Source organism: Sparus aurata, unplaced genomic scaffold, assembly GCF_900880675.1.
Source record: "Sparus aurata unplaced genomic scaffold, fSpaAur1.1, whole genome shotgun sequence".
Classification (NCBI taxonomy): Eukaryota; Metazoa; Chordata; class Actinopteri; order Spariformes; family Sparidae; genus Sparus; species Sparus aurata.
In genome coordinates, this window is record NW_022045108.1 from 31,515 (window position 1) to 51,514 (window position 20,000).

General features: G+C 48.6%; 2 protein-coding genes across 8 annotated transcripts in view; one reads left to right on the forward strand and one right to left on the reverse strand.

Annotated features, from left to right (window-relative positions):
• Positions 1–5,461: 5,461 nt before the first annotated feature.
• LOC115577664 (exopolyphosphatase PRUNE1-like) lies at positions 5,462–16,025 on the reverse strand. Of its 5 annotated transcripts, none has more exons than XM_030410564.1 (9): positions 15,791–16,025; positions 13,338–13,538; positions 10,378–10,482; positions 10,000–10,211; positions 9,739–9,923; positions 6,825–6,968; positions 6,641–6,735; positions 6,370–6,531; positions 5,462–6,251 (listed from the first exon to the last, which is right to left on the reverse strand). In XM_030410564.1, the coding sequence occupies exons 2-9, from the start codon at positions 13,374–13,376 to the stop codon at positions 5,784–5,786; spliced, it is 1,410 nt and encodes a 469-aa protein (XP_030266424.1). In that variant the 5' UTR covers positions 13,377–13,538; positions 15,791–16,025; the 3' UTR covers positions 5,462–5,783. The 5 variants fall into 5 exon arrangements, with proteins under 5 accessions (XP_030266424.1, XP_030266426.1, XP_030266425.1 ...); XM_030410566.1 differs by lacking the exon at positions 15,791–16,025 and adding an exon at positions 15,000–15,138; XM_030410565.1 differs by lacking the exon at positions 15,791–16,025 and adding an exon at positions 14,735–14,772.
• Positions 14,403–20,000, forward strand: part of mindy1 (MINDY lysine 48 deubiquitinase 1) — a 10,827-nt gene continuing 5,229 nt past the window's right edge. Inside the window, exons 1-5 of one of the 3 annotated variants that reach the window (XM_030410562.1) lie at positions 15,212–15,337; positions 16,757–16,862; positions 17,055–17,788; positions 18,722–18,970; positions 19,092–19,306. In XM_030410562.1, coding sequence (XP_030266422.1) covers positions 17,425–17,788; positions 18,722–18,970; positions 19,092–19,306 — 828 coding nt within the window. In that variant the 5' untranslated portion in view covers positions 15,212–15,337; positions 16,757–16,862; positions 17,055–17,424. Of the gene's footprint in view, positions 14,537–15,183; positions 15,338–16,756; positions 16,863–17,054; positions 17,789–18,721; positions 18,971–19,091; positions 19,307–20,000 lie in introns of those variants that run through there. The other 2 variants (XM_030410561.1, XM_030410560.1) reach the window with 2 other exon arrangements.

Genomic DNA, 20,000 nt, shown 5'->3' on the forward strand with positions numbered 1-20,000 from the left:
TCTAGTTTTCACTGTGGATTCATCTGGTTTTAATTATTTCTGACAATAGTAACGCAGAGCACAAAGTTTGTTTAGTCAGGACAGAACACTCCTGACTACTGTGCACTGTCTACGGACAGCCACTTCGCTAACATTAGCTAACTAGCTAACCACAGGTAGCTCTGGTTAGCTAGCTTACTGGACGCCTAATCTCCTCGCCGGCTGCAGGTGTGCTATCCTGCCTCCCCACCTACTCTAAACTGAGGGACAGCGTCTCTGGTCTGAAGGCTGACCTCAAGGAGAAGGACAAAATCCTCATGGACTTCTCCACTGTTGCCATGACCCCCGCAAAGCTGATCTCCCACCTAAGGACATCCAGAGCATGATGACCACGGACAACACCACCTTGCCGTGGACCGGCTCTATCACCAACGAAACTCCAGGACCAGCACTAACCGAGTCCCGCTGGCACCACCAGGGAGCCAAGCCCAAGACATTGGCACCCCCCACCTCCTGCCTACGTCCCGCGGAGTCGCTGTGCTTCATCAGAGAGGATGGTGCGGAGGCTCCTGTGAGCTCAACCCCACTAAGGCTGGTGGAACCCTGGTCAGTGGTGCACAGGGGCGCTGGGGCTCGTCCATCTCCTTCTCCTCCACCTCCGGACCTGCCACTGGACAACAGGTTTGACATCCTAAGCCTGCAGGACTTCCCTCCCGTGGATGCGTTGTCCGGCTCGCCCATGGGACCTGCCCATCCAGCTGGTCGTGGCTCTCACCAGTCCAGGATCCGGGGTCCACTCATCCAGCCCGATCCCTCCCTTCCATCTCGGCCAGGAGAAACCGCGGCCCAGCGCCACCAACCTGAACCTCAGGCTCCCTCCGCCTCCGCCGCACCTCCAGGCAGCCAGTGGAGCGGTGCACCCCCTCTGTGCTGGTTGTCGGGACCTCCATGGTCAGGCACGTGGCAGCGCACGGTGGCCGGACCTTCTGCCACCCTGGAGCCCGCGTCAAGGAGGACGCATCCTCGGCCCTCCAGCTGAGTGAACAGCACAGCTCGGCCTCCACGCTGGTCCTGGAGCCCGGCATCAATACCTCAAAAATCATGATGATTCCTGATTCCTCAGATACATTGTCGGGAGAATTTTTAAACCTTCTACATTGCCTAGATTTTAATCAACATGTCACACAGCACCTTGGACCTGCTCTTAACCTATGGCCTGTCCGTTGGTGCGCCCCCTGTTGTGGACCTGGCTGTGTCTGACCACTTTTGTGTGTTTTTTACAATCACCAGTTTTAAGCAGCGGGAGGCCCCAGTGAGAACAGTGAGGAAACGCTACCTAACTTCTGAAGTGGCTGCAAATTTTACCCAGATTTTACAGAGCACTCCTGCAGAAATTTTACCAGCACCATGTGATTTTATTGTTGACAGTTTTAACCATAAAATAAAATCAGTGCTGGACTCTGTGGCTCCACTTTTAATCAAAACAATTAACACAAGACCTACACCCCCGTGGAGGAATATGGAAATTAAAAAAACTAAAGAGAAACTGCAGGAGTGCTGAGAGGAGATGGAGAAAAACAAACTGACAGTTCACTATGAAATTTTACGTGGACATCTCAAAACCTTTAATAACGCAGTCAAACAGGCAAGAATCTCCCATTTCCAAAAAATCATCAACGAACACAAAAACAACCAAAAATTCCTCTTCTCCACAATTGACCTTTTAACAAACACAAATTTTAATAGATCCCCTAAAACACCAACTGAAGCCCTTTGCGAGGACTTTGCAGACCACTTCAAAAGTAAAATCAATGACGTCAGATCGAGTCTTTTACCTCAACAGATTTTAAATGTCGACACACCTGGATCATTGATTTTACCCGAGGAAACACTGGAGAGTTTTGCCCTGGTTGATGCGAGGACACTTGGTCGAGTCTTCTCCCAAGTAAAGCCCACAACCTGCCTATTAGACCCAATTCCCTCACCGTTTTTTAAAACACTTTGTGGATTCTTTGAGGATCAGCTGTTATACATGGTGAATTGCTCTCTTCAGATGGGTGTCTTCCCCGCCTCTTTTTAACCAGGCTTTTAATTGATTTTTAAATTCCTTTCAATTCCTTTCATGATGTGCTAACCAGAGCACTTGTATCCTTTATCCTCTATTACTGTTTTAGTCCCTTGTGTTTTAAGCCTCGTCGTTTTTATGTTTTAGTCCCTCGTGTTTTTAGCCTCTACGCTTTTATGTTTTAGTCTCTCGTGTTTTTAGCCTCGTCGCTTTTATGTTTTAGTCCCTCGTGTTTTTAGCCTCGTCGCTTTTATGTTTTAGTCTCTCACATTTTTAGCCTCTACACTTTTATGTTTTAGTCTCTCGTGTTTTTAGCCTCTACGCTTTTATGTTTTGGTCTCTCACAGTTTTAGCCTCGTCGCTTTTATGTTTTAGTCTCTCGTGTTTTTAGCCTCGTCGCTTTTATGTTTTAGTCTCTCGTGTTTTTAGCCTCGTCGCTTTTATGTTTTAGTCCCTCGTGTTTTTAGCCTCGTCGCTTTTATGTTTTAGTTTCTCACATTTTTAGCCTCTACACTTTTATGTTTTAGTCTCTCACATTTTTAGCCTCTACACTTTTATGTTTTAGTCTCTCGTGTTTTTAGCCTCTACACTTTTATGTTTTAGTCTCTCGTGTTTTTAGCCTCTACGCTTTTTGCTTTATTTTACTGTTTTAGTCTGTCACTTTTAATCTCCAGTGTTTCCTCATGGGGGTCTGCCAGACTGAAAGTTGTCTCTGGTCTGGCTGCTGGGGGTGCTGTCCCATGGACGGTCTCGGCCCGGGTGTCTAGAGGGTTCTGCACCTTGGTGCGGGTCTCCTGTTTGCCCGGGTTGGGGTGGTCTCTGTGGCGGCGCCCCCTGCGGCCTTGGACCGGGAACTCTCTCAGTGTGGTTGGCCCCCCAAAGGTAGCTTCCTCCTCGCCTCAGGTCTCAGTGCCCAGCCATGTCTCTGTAGTGACAGCTAGTGTATGTATGAGTGTGTATATGAGTGTGTATGTATTTGTGCATGTCTGTGGGGGTGGGGGGGTTGGGTTCTTTTGATTTTCTTCTCTTGATTTTCTTTGCTGTTTTTTAATCTCTGTTGTTGTTTCTAACCTCTGTGAGGAACTTTGCGCTACTTTTTTGTATGAAAAGCACCAAACAAATAAAGAGAAGATTTGTATAGATTTGGTCATCCAACCAACAAGCTAACCAACAAGCTAACATGTTGACCTCCCTGCTGTGACTCAGTCGTTTACGTTCATGTTTGAAAGTTCTTTCGTACTTTTCTCGTGATGTTCTGACGGTGTTTACTTGTAATAGAATATTTTTATACTCCAGTCGCGTCTCTTTAAGGTCAGCTGACACCAGGACCGGTGGATCAGCTGGTCCGACAGCCCGTCCAGGCTTCAGCGCCGAGCTTCACTTTGACACTCTGATCTTTATTTACACTTCTTATCTTAAAGGAACAGTTCGCAGAGAAGGACACATGAAGGTTACAGACAAACTGCAAACACTGACAACAGGAACTCACTCAGGTCTGTCGGGGAGTCGACGGCAGCAGCAGTCAGGTGAGGCGGCTGGATCAGGTGAGACGGTTGGATCAGGTGAGACAGGTTCAGGACACTCCAGTGGGAAACCTGGCTCACACCTGGAGACGCACCTGATGACATCACAGCAGCTTTTATGAGTTTACGAGCAGACTCTACCTCCTCCCTCCCTCTCCCTCTCTGTGGACTCTCAGCCAACAGGACGGTGGAGGTGTGGCGGGCTGCAGGTGAAGCCCGGCCCAGTAACCATGGCGACCCTGACTGTAGGAGCAGAGGTGCAGGTGAGGTGTGCTGCAGCGTGCCTCTACCTGCAGCCAGCCCATTGCTCAAGTGATGGGTGGTTGTTTTCCTGCAGGATTCTGAGGAGATTAACAGGGTGGAACCAGACGGGCCTGTGACCCGACAGGTTGGTGCCGCTGGTTCCTGTCAGATCTGTTTACATGCAGCAGCTCCGTCATCAGGAACCAGGTCGGACCCGTCTGACACCTGAGGGGGAGGGAGGGGCTGCAGCAGCGTGTGCACCTGAGTGAGTGACACCTCTCTGACACACCCCCTGGCTCTGATTGGTTGTGGTTGTAGATTATGATGACATCACAAGAACAGTTACAGACACCTTTAAAGATTAGCTGTGATCTGATCAGGTCAGGAACAACCACATGACCTCATCAGTCACTGTTATTGATCTATCAAGTATCGATTGATCGATCCTCTCACCTGTCTGTCCTCTCACCTGTCTGTCTGACCTCTCACCTGTCTGTCCTCTCACCTGTCTGTCTGACCTCTCACCTGTCTGTCCCCTCCTCCAGCAGCAAGACTTGTGGTCGCCATTTTGTTTGTGTCCCTGCAGTCTTTCAGCTCTCCTGTCTGCTGCTAACACGCTAACAAACAAACATCTTCTTCTTCTTCTTGTGTTTTGGTGCTGGATGCTGGTCACCAGCATGATGTGTCTCAACTTATCCTAGGACCAGCGGTGGTAGGAACCCTGTTGTAATTGTAAAGATTTTTATTTATATTTCTCTCCGGCTAAAAGTGCTGCTGCAGGCTAAACCGTGCAAGGGAGGGCGGTGCAATTTGGAGGGTTGGTCCAGACTCCTGCGAATATCTCAGACACAAAAAACTACATATATCCACCTTGTATCCCCAGATTCCCTGAATGGAGCTGAATCACTTTGCGATTGGCCACGCTCACAAGTTTGCACCTAGAAAGTTTTTTCGCAAAATTGCAAAAACTGGAAAACCTACTTTTTCGAACTCCTCCTTGGGATTTTGTCCAATCTGCGTGAAACTTGGCACGTACACTCTTCAGCTGGACCTGATCTAAAGTTATCAAAAGAATTTTGCTCGGTCAAAAAATGTGCAAATTATTAACGAACACATTTCTGTAGCTAGCTATAAAAATGTAAACTGTTTGATATCTCCGTCAAACTAAATGCTATTAACACCAAATTTGAGTTCCTTGGTTGCCATGAGACTGGGAAGGGATGAGCTGAATTTGGCGAATTTTTGCAACTAGAGGCGCTTAAAATATGGGAAGTTTATATCTCTTGAACGGCTACACCGATTTTTACGAAATTTGGTCGGTATGATATAGGGCCAATCCTGAGGCCATATCTTGAAGGTGGTCATGACTGGTCAATGTGGACGTGGCTTAGTACAACAAATCCAAATCGGCACACATTCAGCCTTTTGCACTTCCAGTGCGCTTCCCATTACTGTGAATACCACGGCTCAGATGTTGGCCTGTGTCTTCACTTTTGCCCTGAGCCCGGCATCCTATGGGCCAACTTCCGTGGGCTCTGTGGTGCGCGGGGTCCAAGTCGCGCGGAGGGGCTTGGCCCCCGTTCATAACTGCTTTCAGTTCTAGTTTCATGTTGCAGTTTGAGGAGGAGGAAGTGTGAAAGTACACAGAGTCAGTGAGGTCGTCACAGGACACCAAGTTTATTGAACAGAGGCTTCAAACCTGCAAAATTTTGGGCTCATTTGAACAAACCTGAAACAAACTGTAAATACTGCACGAAATATACAGAAATATGAATGCAACACTTTGTTTTTTGCTCCCGTTTCTCTCACACGTTGAAGTAAACTATTTCATGATGATGATTTTATTTTTTATGAATAACAAAATAATTACTTCTGTCACACGTTTGTTAAAGTCCAATGAGATAAGCTGTCCACCTGACAGGTGTGGCAGATCATCATGTTCTGATGACAGCGGCTGTTTATTGATCTTGTTGTTAACCGTCCTCCTCCTCGACTCCTCCCATCCATCTGAACTTCTCCAGTAACGCCTCCTGGTTGAAGACGCCGTCCAGCGGACAGCTGTCCACCAAACTGTTCATCGGCGCCGGCGGCATCATCCGGCCGCCGGTCTGCTCTTCTGCCATCCCATGATCCTCTGCTCCCAGCTGCAGCCAGCGCTGGTGCCCAGAGGCGGAGTCAACATCCTGGCCGTCGTCAGCTGACGATTCTTCGCTGATCATCACTGATTGGTCCAGATGGTCCTCTGACTCCTCCCCGCCATCTGCCCCACAATGTACATCTCTCTGCCAGCGGTCAGACAGGAAGTGTGTGAGAACAGGAAGTAGTTTTCTGCGAGAGGCCAGAGCGTCACTGAGGTGATAGGCCAGGATATCCTTATATGGGCTGCTGACAGGTGAGAGGCAGCAGGAGGGGCTCCGGCTGTTTAAAAGGGCGTGGCTAATCTGGAGGCGAGACAAGAGAGATATGATGTAACAGGAACACAGTCACACAGAATAATCCGGTCTCAGTAATCCGGATCATAAATGTAATCCTAGTCCTAGTCCCGCCCACCTCACCTACCTGTCTCCTGTACTGAGCGCTCTGGCTGTAGAGCGCCAGCTGCCTGACCGGCTTCTCTGATTGGTCATTGAAGGAGATCGTCATGGCGACCACAGCATCCAGTCGGTGTGACAGACAGACATCCTGGAGCTCCTGCTGCAGGTTCTTCCTGTGCAGAAACGACTTGAGAAGAGACGCCACGACATGAGACTACAGCTCCCAGCATGCACCAGGGCCCTGCTACAGCTCAGTCACACAATAATATTAATAATAATATTATTAATATTAATACCTCCAGACTCATGAAGACGGAGCTGACAGCCACTCTCATGCCGTCCCCGGCAACCAGCTTCATGTCCTTCAGGAGGATGTTCTCTGTGGAGAGACCTGACACACACACACACACACACACACACTCTTACTCTCATGCTGCAGGTTCAGGTGCACCGTCACTGAACCAGCGGTGTGGTTTTTACCTGACAGGTCAAACTTCGCTGTGTGCAGCGAGGTGTGAAGAGCGTCGCCATGTGGCAGGTCAGGAAACTGCTTCTGCAGCCGCTGCAGCATCTGACGGTCTGATCCTCCTCCGTCCTGATGCACACTGTCCACGACCATCACACCTGTAGGGAGAACACAGAGGACACATTCACACCTGCAGGGAGGACACAGAGGACACATTCACACCTGCAGGGAGGACACACTCACATCTGCAGGGAGGACACATTCACACCTGCAGGGAGGAAACATTCACACCTACAGGGAGGAAACATTCACAACTGCAGGGAGGACACATTCACACCCGCAGGGAGGACACATTCACACCTACAGGGAGGACACATTCACACCTACAGGGAGGAAACATTCACAACTGCAGGGAGGACACATTCACACCTGCATGGAGGAAACATTCACACCTACAGGGAGGAAACATTCACACCTACAGGGAGGAAACATCCACAACTGCAGGGAGGACACATTCACACCCGCAGGGAGGACACATTCACACCTGCATGGAGGAAACACTCACATCTGCAGGGAGGACACATTCACACCTGCAGGGAGGACACATTCACACCTGCAGGGAGGACACATTCACATCTGCAGGGAGGACACAGAGGACACATTAAAACCTGCAGGGAGGACACATTCACACCTACAGGGAGGACACATTCACACCTACAGGGAGGACACATTCACACCCGCAGGGAGGACACATTCACACCTACAGGGAGGACACATTCACACCTACAGGGAGGACACATTCACACCCGCAGGGAGGACACATTCACACCTGCATGGAGGAAACATTCACACCTACAGGGAGGACACATTCACACCTACAGGAGGAAACATTCACACCTGCAGGGAGGACACATTCACACCTACAGGGAGGACACAGAGGACACATTAAAACCTGCAGGGAGGACACATTCACACCTACAGGGAGGAAACATTCACACCTGCAGGGAGGACACATTCACACCTGCAGGGAGGATACATTCACACCTGCATGGAGGAAACATTCACACCTACAGGGAGGACACATTCACACCTACAGGAGGAAACATTCACACCTGCAGGGAGGACACATTCACACCTACAGGGAGGACACAGAGGACACATTCACACCTGCAGGGAGGACACACTCACATCTGCAGGGAGGACACATTCACACCTGCAGGGAGGAAACATTCACACCTACAGGGAGGAAACATTCACAACTGCAGGGAGGACACATTCACACCCGCAGGGAGGACACATTCACACCTGCATGGAGGAAACATTCACACCTACAGGGAGGACACATTCACACCTACAGGAGGAAACATTCACACCTGCAGGGAGGACACATTCACACCTGCAGGGAGGACACATTCACACCTACAGGGAGGACACAGAGGACACATTCACACCTGCAGGGAGGACACATTCACACCTGCAGGGAGGAAACATTTATTTATTTATGTTGTTTATTTCGGGCATGTCAATTCATAAACATCACATTTCATCATTGTTCAAATAATACAATACACATGGCCGAAAGGGAAAAGCGGGAGAAGCCAAAGCTTATCAAGTCCCGCCCCCATTACCCACAGGATAAAATCTTCATTCTGATCTTTTCTTGTCTTTTGCATTTTACATTTTCTTTTCTTTTTTTTTTTTTTTTTTTACCTAACAACTTCTTTTGTTATGACCTTTGACAAAACATATTACAGCAGTAGCATACAGAGCTGAATTCAAGCTCTAGACAGTACATACAGATTACATGTGTGTCTGCACATGTGTCCATATTAGTCCATCATGAGTGAACAACAGTCTCATCTTATAGCCTCATCTTATAGCCAGGCTTGCCACAAGGTCAGAATGTCCAATCGACAGAGAGCAAAAGTATGTATTTATTATTTGTTGAGATGGTGTTGGGATGGTGTAAGAGCCCTTTAATGCATTTTTATGTTATTCATCAGTCTCCTCTGCAGCTTTCATCACTGCTAGCTTTGCCATGTCCTCCCGATTGGTGGCTACATCAACTCGCATCTGTATCACGAACTCGCGAATTGCTGAGATGTCAGAGCGTATCCCGACCACAGCACTCCGAGTAGTGGCGTTGTCCGCCCTCGCACTGGTCCGCTCAGTAGCGATCTTTCTCATTTTCCGATATTGCATAAAGATTCCAAATCCCAAAGCGATCGTTCCAATTGTCATGAACGTGAATATGTACACGTCCTCGACATCCTCCACATCCAGTGCGGCAAGGCAGAGGACTCTCCACTTTTCCCAACCATCCATAACGTGGCCGGACATGAAGGTCCCGTCCGGGCATGTCGGTTCACCAGAACCCGCACGCCGTGTTGAGAACACTCTGTCGATGGCATTCATTCACCAGCTCAGCAACTCCATCGTGGATTGATCGATTGGTTGATTGGTTAAGAACGTTGTTGTACAATATTAGACGAATCTCAATCGAATGACTGTTGTGTGCCGATTTACAGGGCTAGTTGAGTTCTTCACAGCTCAGAAGAACTTGTGATAACTCACAATAGTGTCACAGTGTTCGTACCTAAGTTATCTCACATTGTTGATACACATTATAACAACATCCTGCTATGTACAACTGGCATCGGCCTTGGACCATACAATTTTCTCAGGTTCAACTTATTCTTCAACTTATTGTATTCACACCTGCAGGGAGGAAGCAGGGAGGAAACATTCACACCTGCAGGGAGGAAACATTCACACCTGCAGGGAAGAAACACTCACACCTGCAGGGAGGACACATTCACACCTACAGGGAGGAAACATTCACACCTGCAGGGAGGACACATTCATACCTGCAGGGAGGACACATTCACACCTGCAGGGAGGACATGCAGGAGACAGATTACATCTCACCGTACAGCAGCAGAGCCAGCTGTCTGTCCAGGATCTCAGGTGCACTGGACAGAATCCGCTCTGTTACCAAGGTAGCGCATGACGCCACCGTCTCCACGGTGACTGGACAGAAGAAGGAGGCGGTCCTCTGTGGCTGATGGTGGTCGATGACTTCGACTACCGCCCCCTGCAGGTGGCTGTCGGTACTGAAGAACAGGAAATAATTCAGAAGCTTCTCTCAGGATGTTCATGTTAGACGTTGACTGTTGTGATGGTTCACACCTCTGCAGGACACTGTGGTCCACCAGGGTCAGCACCAGCCTCCTCTCCCCATGGAGACGGTCCAGATCCACCTGGTCTCTGAACACCAGGCTTTCTGTGGTGATACCGGACTCCCTCAGCAGCAGGAGGATGTCGGCTCGCAGGTGGAACTGTGAACGAGGAATATTCAGAACTGGAAGAACACGAGAACTTCCTGAAAGACCCGACGATGTCTGAGAGAGAGAGAGAGAGAGAGAGAGATTCTGGTGATGTCACAGTGATGTCATACAGTGTGACCTCACTGTTGTCCCACCTGAGACAAACAAACTTCCTCTGTCCATTAAAAGTCCTTTGAGTATCGTTTGTACAGGATTCAAACCATCAACCCTCTGCTCTCACCCTGGACAGGAAGTAGGCCATCGCCAACGATGACACCACAGAGTCCAGGTCACACGACTCGCTGCCCAGGACCACGTGGACGCTCTGGTCGCCATGGAAACTGGTCTAGACGGAAGAGAGAGCAATAATATACCAAGATAATTCACCGAGATCACAATCTGCACCGTTTCAGAATCACTGAGCTCAGTGTTAGCTCAGCAGGACTACCTGATGCTAACAGTGTTAGCTCAGCATAACTGCCTGATGCTAACACCGTTAGCTCAGCAGGACTACCTGATGCTAACAGTGTTAGCTCAGCATAACTGCCTGATGCTAACACCGTTAGCTCAGCAGAACTATCTGATGCTAACACCGTTAGCTCAGCATAACTGCCTGATGCTAACACCGTTAGCTCAGCAGAACTACCTGATGCTAACACTGTTAGCCCAGCGACTACATGTAGCCTTCATGTTAATAAAGGTGTAAATCTGGTCTGAGATCAGGTTGTGATGTGTTCTCTCCTGCAGACTGTGATCACAGCAGACGAGCTGATGGAGACATCTGATGTTTCTCTGATGTTTCTTTGGTTGTTTCTCTAAAGTTTCTTTCAGGTTTCTCTGAAGTTTCTTTAATGTTTCTCTGAAGTTTCTTTGATGTTTCTCTGATGTTTCTCTGATGTTTCTCTGAAGTTTCTCTGTTGTTTCTCTGTTGTTTCTCTGATGTTTCTCTGAAGTTTCTCTGTTGTTTCTTTGACGTTTCTCTGAAGTTTCTTTGATGTTTCTCTGAAGTTTCTCTCATGTTTCTCTCATGTTTCTTTGATGTTTCTCTGCTGTTTCTCTGAAGTTTCTCTGATGTTTCTCTGATGTTTCTCTCATGTTTCTTTGATGTTTCTCTCATGTTTTTCTCATGTTTCTTTGATATTTCTCTGATGTTTCTCGGAAGTTTCTCTAATGTTTCCTGATGTTTCTTTGAAGTTTCTCTGAAGTTTCTCTGATGTTTCGCTCATTTTTCTCTGAAGTTTCTCTCATGTTTCTCTGATGTTTCTCTAATATTTCTTTGATGTTTCTTTGGTTGTTTCTCTGATGTTTCTCTAATGTTTCTTTGATGTTTCTCTGAAGTTTCTCTCATGTTTCTTTGGTTGTTTCTCTGAAGTTTCTTTGACGTTTCTCTGAAGTTTCTCTGATGTTTCTTTGATGTTTCTCTGAAGTTTCTCTGATGTTTCTCTGAAGTTTCTCTGAAGTTTCTCTTATGTTTCTCTGTTGTTTCTCTGATGTTTCTATGAAGTTTCTTTGACGTTTCTTTGATGTTTCTCTGAAGTTTCTCTGAAGTTTCTCTGAAGTTTCTTTGATGTTTCTCTGAAGTTTCTTTAATGTTTCTCTGAAGTTTCTCTGAAGTTTCTCTGAAGTTTCTTTGATGTTTCTCTGAAGTTTCTTTAATGTTTCTCTGATGTTTCTTTGAAGTTTCTCTCATGTTTCTCTGATGTTTCTCTAATGTTTCTTTGATGTTTCTTTGGTTGTTTCTCTGATGTTTCTCTAATGTTTCTTTGGTTGTTTCTCTGAAGTTTCTCTGATGACCTGAGCTCACCGGCTGTATCTGAGGTGTTTCCCTGCAGTAACCTCTCTGTCTACATTACCTGTTTATCTCAGTGTCACACAAGAACTCCAAATATTTGAATATCAGATTTTTGGCTCTGCTGCAGTCTGAAGGTCACTGAGCATGTGCAGACCGCTGACACGCTTCCTGTCTGACTTCAACATTCAGATGAAACGACGGATGAAACTTTGTTCCTGCTCTTTATGTTTTATTGTCTTTTAATGAAACTATTTCAAAACTCCTCCGTAGACGTGTTCACCTTGCATACGTCACTGTCTGTCTGTCTGTCTCTCTGTCAATATTTGCTTCCTGGCTCGTGTCATCAGCTGACTGCAGGCTGAAGGTAAACAGACTCTGATCAGCTGGACTGAGTATTCAGATACTTCACTGCATGTAGAGTCACAGTGAGCAGGTTGTTAAAGCAGAATCAGTCATATTACAAGTAAAAATACTCAGTGCAGTAAAATGTCTCCTATAATGTCTGATATCATCACAGTACTTTAATATTGTCAAAACAAATCTTCATTTGTAATGTAACTACTACCTAGTCACTAGAAACTGGTAACTAATTAGTAGTAACTGTAACTAGTTACTAAAGCTGCCAGATGAATGTAATGCAGGAGAGGCAGAGAGGAAGTATTTGAGTAAAAGTACTTCACAGCAACCAAACAAACAGGAGGCTTTTATTGTGAAGTCATAAACACACTTCCTGTCTCCCTCAGTATGTTTGGACTGATCAATAAACTGATACATGGATCAATAACTCGATCTGTTTTCTTCTGAGAGTTTTCCTGCATGATGTGGACCAACACTATTAATCTGTATCACACACACACACACACACACACACACACACACACGCACGCACACGCGCGCACACACACACACACACACACACACACACACACACACACACACACCTCAGGTCGGTCATTAGCAGCTGGCTGCTCGGTCTGAACACGAGTTCTGAACATTGACTTTAACAACATTAACAGTGAAACTTCAGGTCTCAGATCAGACAGAACCAGTGACATTGGACCGGGTCTGACTGGGTCAACACACCTCAGTTCTGCAGTCTTCTCAGAACACGTGACGTAAAGTCTTCCAGAGAAAAAGCAAAGAAATCAGAATCAGAAGATCTGATGAAGAAGCAGACAATGATGACAGAAGATCCAAAGTTCAAATATTTCCTCTCATTAAACATGTTGATTGATTGATTGTTGATTGATTGTTGACTGATTGTTGATTGGCTGTATATCTGGAGCTACAGATGTTTCCTAGCAACAGTTGTACACGTGTCTCAAGTGTTTGTTAGTGACTCAGAACTGAAGATGGACGAATAGAAGAAGAAAACATACTTCTAATAATTCAGTAAATCTGTGTCTCACCGTCGCTGCAGCGCTGCTCCTCCACAGGAAGTCCTCCATCTGTTGTTTGTTTGTTTGTTTGTTTTCCTCTCTCTCGCTCTCTCACACACACACACACACACACACACACACACTCCGTCAGTGTGCTCAGACTCAGCTGACTGCTGCTGATCAGCAGCTCTTCTGTCCTCACAGCTGCAGCATCAGCACTTCCTCCCTGACCTGTCAAAATAAAGCGGCACAGTGTGAGGCTGAGTGTGTTTTCAGGAGGAACATGTTGAAACTCTGCAGATGTTTCCTGTAAACAAGTTCTAACATTAATTATGTTGTATTTGTGCTTTGTAGTTACATTTATATTATCATCTAGAACATGTGGCTCAACATCTTCCTTCAGGTGAACAAAATAGTAAATTAAATATATGCTGACAAAATAATGAAAATAAAGGTAAAAGTAGAAAAACAACATCTGATAATAGTTTTTATTGATGACTATGCTGCTGTTTATTTAGTGCTTGTTGTATTTTGATTGATTTGTACTTGATGTAAGGCGACCTTGAGTGCCATGAAAGCGCCATCAAATAAAATGTATTATTATTATTATTATTATTATCATTATTAGAAATGTGAAGCATTAAAATACATAATATGATGCGTGAATTAAAACCTTGTACGTAGAAGTGAATCTCACTGAGTAGAAAACACCAGATCAAGTGTTTAAATTAAACTCTACACAAATATAATAATAATCAGATCTGTTTCACTACACAGGTAAATAATATAATAATTATAATAAACTCAGTGTCTGAAGTCTGTGTACTCACAGAAAATATATATGTTTTACAATACCGCATGTCCCAGGCGGGCGGAGACTAACACTAGAACTTCGGTTCTCGCGACAGTCTTTGGGTTCCTACAGTCCACATTAAGTCTGGAACCATAAAGAAACATTTAATAACCTCCAACAGATTTAAAAGCGAACTTGTTAGCATTACTGGAAACAATTATGTGATTTTTACGACAGCTCCGCCCACCAAAGGAACGCTGCAACACAAATCCAACAGACGAGCTGTGTGGCAGGTAAAGTTCAGTGACCGGATGTGGCTTTTTGTCCTTCAGAGAACTGAGCGGAGGTTTTAAAGCAGCAGCGGGACGCAGAGAAGATCTGCGCTGAATAAACTGAACATGTGGAGCTGAGCTGTGCGCTGCACCTGATGAATACTGTACGTACGCCAGACTCCATTCAAATTAATAGGGATTCCTGATGCCTTGATTGTTAGCGCAGGTTCCAATACATTATGACGTAAATTATTAAATTGTCTTAACTCGCTGTTGTCATTTCTCAGTTCGGCCCATTATTTATTATATAATCATTAAAACAAATCGTTTTCCTGTGAAATCTCCCTCTAACACTAACTTACTGTCGGACATCGGCGGCTGAGCTTAACTGACTTCTAATGAGTTTTTATTTAAGTCTTTGCTGTTTGGACATCTCGTGCACGCCGAATGTATCAGTGTCACCTGACGAGGTCAGCGGGGCAGAAAGTTCTGGTCCCAACTGGGTCTGATAGTTCTGGTAAACACGTTCGTCTTAAATTGACATTTTCATTATGGAGTTTTGCCGAGTCATTCCGAACATAGCGGGGCTAACGGCTAACTTTCTGCCGAGCGAACGTCGAAACGAACCTCTCGTGACGTGTCAGTTCACGTTCTTCATTCACTCTGTTTGTATTACACTTTTGTGACGTAATGCGAACGTAAAACCAAGTTGTACGAAGTCAGTTACGTAGTTTTACTGACACGAAAAGTTCAAAGTTAGCTTGGTGGCTAACAGTTAAATGTAACCGGATGTGACGTCAGCCATATGGTGTTTGTGTCCCTGGTGGGCGTGGCCTGTGGTCCTCCCGTGTGCAGCCTGGCTGTCGTAACAGAGAGAAATGTAAACAGCTAGCATGCCCGTTCAGCAGCTAGCCTCAGCGCACATCACGGACCCGAACCAGGACCAGGACCCGGACCCGGTGTCGGTAAGACGCGTCTCATCAAACAGACTGCCTGTTGTGGTGTGAACGAGGCGGGCAGTGACGTATCTCGGGCACCGCTCCTCTTTGTGGAGGAAGAGCTAACTTGGCTAAGTTAGCTTGGAGCGTTAGCTTCAGGTTGCTAGCTCAGGGAGTTGTTGTGGCAGAAAGCTGCTTAATGCTGAGCCGCCACAGCCCGCAGGTCCAGGCTCCGGTCCGGTCCGGTCCGAGGTGGATGTTGTTGTAAAGGACTGCTGTCAGGCTAATGCTGTCAGGCTAAAGCTGTCAGGCTAAAGCTGTCAGGCTAATGCTGTCAGGCTAAAGCTGTTAGCATTAAGTACAGACAGGAAGAGTGTTCAGGTTTAAACGTGTGTAATCAGAGCTGCTCTGTGGTCGCTGTGTGTGTGTGTGTGTGTGTGTGTGTGTGTGTGTGTGTGTGTGTGTGTGAGTCCTGCTGACCTCAGAGCTGCTGTTACACTGTGAACTCTGTGTTCGGACTCTAACAGCTGGAGTCTGTTCAGTGTCGTCAGCTCACACACAGATGAGGTGTGGCAAGGTCACCTGACGTCACCTGACAGCGTCCGTCAGTCCTGATGTGCACTGAAGTGTAACATTCATGTGACGTCAGAGTGAGCAGACAGACCGAGGACAGCAGGAGGTAACTCTGGTTCAGAGTCCAGCTGCCTGCCTCTCTAACCTTCAGTGCTCCTGCTCCTGCTCCTCCTGCTCCTCCTGTCCTACTCCTTCTCCTCCTCTTCCTCCTGCTCCTCCTGCTCCTCCTCCTCCTCTCCTCCTCCTCTCCTCCTGCCCTCCTGCTCCTCCGCTCCTCCTCCTCCTCCTCCTCCTCTGCTCCTGCTCCTCCTGCTCCTCCTCCTCCTGCTCCCTCCTCCTCCTCTCCTCCTCCTCCTCCTCCTGCTCCTCCTGCTCCTCCTCCTCCTCTCCTCCTCCTCCTCCTCCTGCTCCTCCTGCTCCTCCTCTCCTCTCCTCCTCCTCCTCCTGCTCCTGCGCCTCCTGTCCTACTCCTTCTCCTCCTCCTCCTCCTCCTCCTCCCCTCCTCCTCCTCCTCCTGCTCCTGCGCCTCCTGTCCTCCCTTCTCCTCCTCCTCCTCCTCCTCCTCCTCCTCCTGCTCCTCCTCCTCCTGCTCCTGCGCCTGCTGTCCTACTCCTTCTCCTCCTCCTGTTTCTCTTCCTCCTCCTCCTCCTCCTCCTCCTGTCTGCTCCTCCTCCTCCTGCTCCTGCGCCTCCTGTCCTACTCCTTCTCCTCCTCCTCCTCCTCCTGCTCCTCCTCTGCTCTCCCTCCTCCTGCTCCTCCTCCTCCTGCTCCTCCTCCTCTCCTCCTCCTCTCCTCTCCTCCTCCTCCTCTTCATCGACTCTGAGGAACTAAGCTGTCTCACTTTTACTCTCTGAGGTGTTGAACTTGTCACAGTTTCAGTTTAAGATCTCAGACATGTGACAGACGGATCGGTCCTGTGATCAGTGCGGCCACAGACGAAGTGGAAGTAAGAAGCTGTTTACCAGAGACTCATATCCAGGTGCATGATGGGAAATGTGTGATGTATTGTTTTTGGACTTCTGCTGCAGATTGTGTTTAAACATTAAATCGGAACAGCGTCTGAGTCATTGTTCTGATTTTACTGATTCAACTGTTTGATCCCAACATTGATCATGAGCCCGACAGCCTGAGATCACCTGTATTGATTTGTCCTTCTTGTTTGTCTCCTCAGGTGGTCTGACAGGACGTCCGTGTCGCCGGCAGACAGACTTCAGTTTGTCACGTCGTCACTTCCTGTCAGCAGCAGAGACGAGTCTTCATTTTATATTTCGTTGATGACGACGGACTGTGCCTCAGGTTCAGTGTCAGGTAGATAGGTGCGTTTGATTTGTGAACCTCAGCAGGAGACGGGCTGACACAGAGGTGATCATCCAGGTTCTCCTGGCGGCCATGTTGGGACCTCAGCTGCTGCCCGTCACCTCCGCCGCCACGCCGCCATCTTGAATCAGCGTTTTGTGAAGTGACCAAAGCAACGCTCCTGAAGTCGGTTTTCTATAAAACGAGTCATCATTGTTTCTTCATCGTCGACTGATCAGCCAATCATGGCGGAGTCGAGCTCGGAACCGGCCGCAGCAGCCGACCTGCTGATCGAGCAGAACAAAGATGACCCGGCTGGTCCTGCAGGAAGCATCTCCAAAGAACTGATCGTAACCACGACAACGGAAGGGCCGGGCCCCGCGCCGGGGTCGGACGTCGGAGCCGAGGTCCCGAGCACCAACGGCGCCACCGACAGTCCTCTTCCTGCCAAAGTCTTTGAGGAGGAAGCCACGCCCACGCCGCCGGACACGTCGTCGCTGTCGTCTGAAAATGACACAGTGACCGCCGTCACCACAGAAGAAGAATCTCTGTCTGTTCTGCTGAAACACATCAAGACAGAAGGAGGGCAGGACAGAGAAGGAGAGCCAGGTAAGCAGTCAGACCAGGTCCAGAATCAGCTGATTGATCCGGCTGAAACAGTCGGTATCATCAGTGGAGTTCTGCTGCATCACTTCAGCTCGGTCCGGTTTGACCACCAGTTCATGTTAGCTGACATTAATACACCACCTGATCTCAGACCTGTTTTCTAGCCGCAGTCTGTGATCAGGTGTTCTCAGGTGTCACACGTGTTCTCCTGGTTTGGTTTTTATTATTTCATATTTCTAAAAGAAAAACATGATTCAAACAGCAGCTGACGTCAGAGAGTCAGAGAGGCTTCAGTCACGTCACATTCAGAATACTTCAGCTTAAATTAAACAACAACTGATCTGAGTCAAGAAGTTAAAGTCAGTTTGCACGTCGGACACAACGCAGGCCGTCAGAAACGTCTCTGAACGAGCTGCGTGACACAGAAATGTCAGTGAACCGGCCGACACGTCGTCTCTGAGCAGCAGATTCTCTCCTCCACTCGTCTGCTGCTGGTTGATGTCGGGAGGTGACGTGACAGATTCAGGATCAGATTCAGGATCAGATTCAGGATCAGATTCAGGATCAGATTCAGGATCAGATTCAGGATCAGATCGTCGCTCTGGACCTCCAGCGTGTGTGGCTCCGGCTGCAGACGTCTCTGTGGGTCTCTGCTGTGTCACAGCTCGTTTGTTCGGCTGGTTTAACATTCACGAGGTGGACGCTGCAGCTTTGTGTGCACAAACAAGCAGCCAGTCAGGAGACGCCGTCAATCAGCCATTGTTGTTCTGCTATGTGATTGGCTGCCGGCCAGCAAAGTGTGAAAACAGGCAGAAACCTAAAAGATGAAAACAATGAGAGATGTAATCACTGACAGGAAGTGATGTTTCAGTAAAGACAGTCTCTGCTGTCAGTCACAGGACTCTGGTCTCTGATGTGGTCTGATGTGGTCTGCAGGTCTAGATCTGGACCTGGACGAGAGCTCCTCTGTAGCGACGGCGGGTGGCTCAGACGACCAGCGGGAGTCCTCAGACTCCGCCTCCTTCTCCATCCCGAGCCTGGAGCTGTCAGACGGGACCACGGCTGCAGGAAACTCCCTGGACGTGGACGACGGCCTGTCCTCGTCCTACTCGGCTCTCGGCGTGGAGGGCGGCTCTCCGTCCACAGAAGTCCCGAGTCTCAAGGACGAGACGCTGGAGGCCGCCGGTGAGACGACTCGGAGCGGCACCGTTCAACTGCTTTATTCTGTCAGAACCCTGAAACTGACCCGGTATCAGCCGGTGTGACGACGACCTGTGTGTGACTGTAGCTGTCCTCCTCTCCACAGGAGGCGCTGTAGCTGCTGCTGCTCCTCCTGCTGCTCCTCCTGCTGCTGCTGCTGCTGCTGCTGCTGCCGCCCCGGAGGCCGGCCCGTCCATGCCCGCATACTACCTGGTGAAGTGGATCACCTGGAAGGAGAAGAAGACGCCCATCATCACTCAGAGTGAGAACGGACCCTGCCCCCTGCTGGCCATCATGAACACACTGTTCCTGCGCTGGAAGGTGAGAGCAGGTGACGGACAGGTGGAGGTGAGAGCAGGTGACGGACAGGTGGAGGTGACGGACAGGTGGAGGTGAGAGCAGGTGACGGACAGGTGGAGGTGAGAGCAGGTGACGGACAGGTGGAGGTGAGAGCAGGTGGAGGTGAGAGCAGGTGACGAGCAGGTGGAGGTGAGAGCAGGTGACGGACAGGTGGAGGTGGGAGCAGGTGACGGACAGGTGGAGGTGAGAGCAGGTGACGGACAGGTGGAGGTGAGAACAGGTGACGGACAGGTGGAGGTGAGAGCAGGTGACGGACAGGTGGAGGTGTGAACAGGTGACGGACAGGTGGAGGTGAGAACAGGTGACGGACAGGTGGAGGTGAGAGCAGGTGACGGACAGGTGGAGGTGAGAGCAGGTGACGGACAGGTGGAGGTGAGAGCAGGTGAAGGACAGGTGGAGGTGAGAGCAGGTGACGGACAGGTGGAGGTGAGAACAGGTGACGGACAGGTGGAGGTGACGGACAGGTGGAGGTGAGAGCAGGTGACGGACAGGTGGAGGTGAGAACAGGTGACGGACAGGTGGAGGTGAGAGCAGGTGACGGACAGGTGGAGGTGAGAGCAGGTGAAGGACAGGTGGAGGTGAGAGCAGGTGACGGACAGGTGGAGGTGAGAACAGGTGACGGACAGGTGGAGGTGACGGACAGGTGGAGGTGAGA

Excerpts from the sequence above, each read along its gene's own strand:
- LOC115577664 (XM_030410564.1), bottom strand. The coding sequence starts at position 13,376 with ATGGAGGACTTCCTGTGGAGGAGCAGCGCTGCAGCGACG. Across the intron at positions 6,969-9,738 it reads GCTGGCTCTGCTGCTGTACG|GTGTGATGGTCGTGGACAGT; the intron begins GTGAGATGTAAT and ends TTCTCCCTACAG. Across the intron at positions 6,532-6,640 it reads CCGTCTTCATGAGTCTGGAG|TCGTTTCTGCACAGGAAGAA; the intron begins GTATTAATATTA and ends TCTCTTCTCAAG.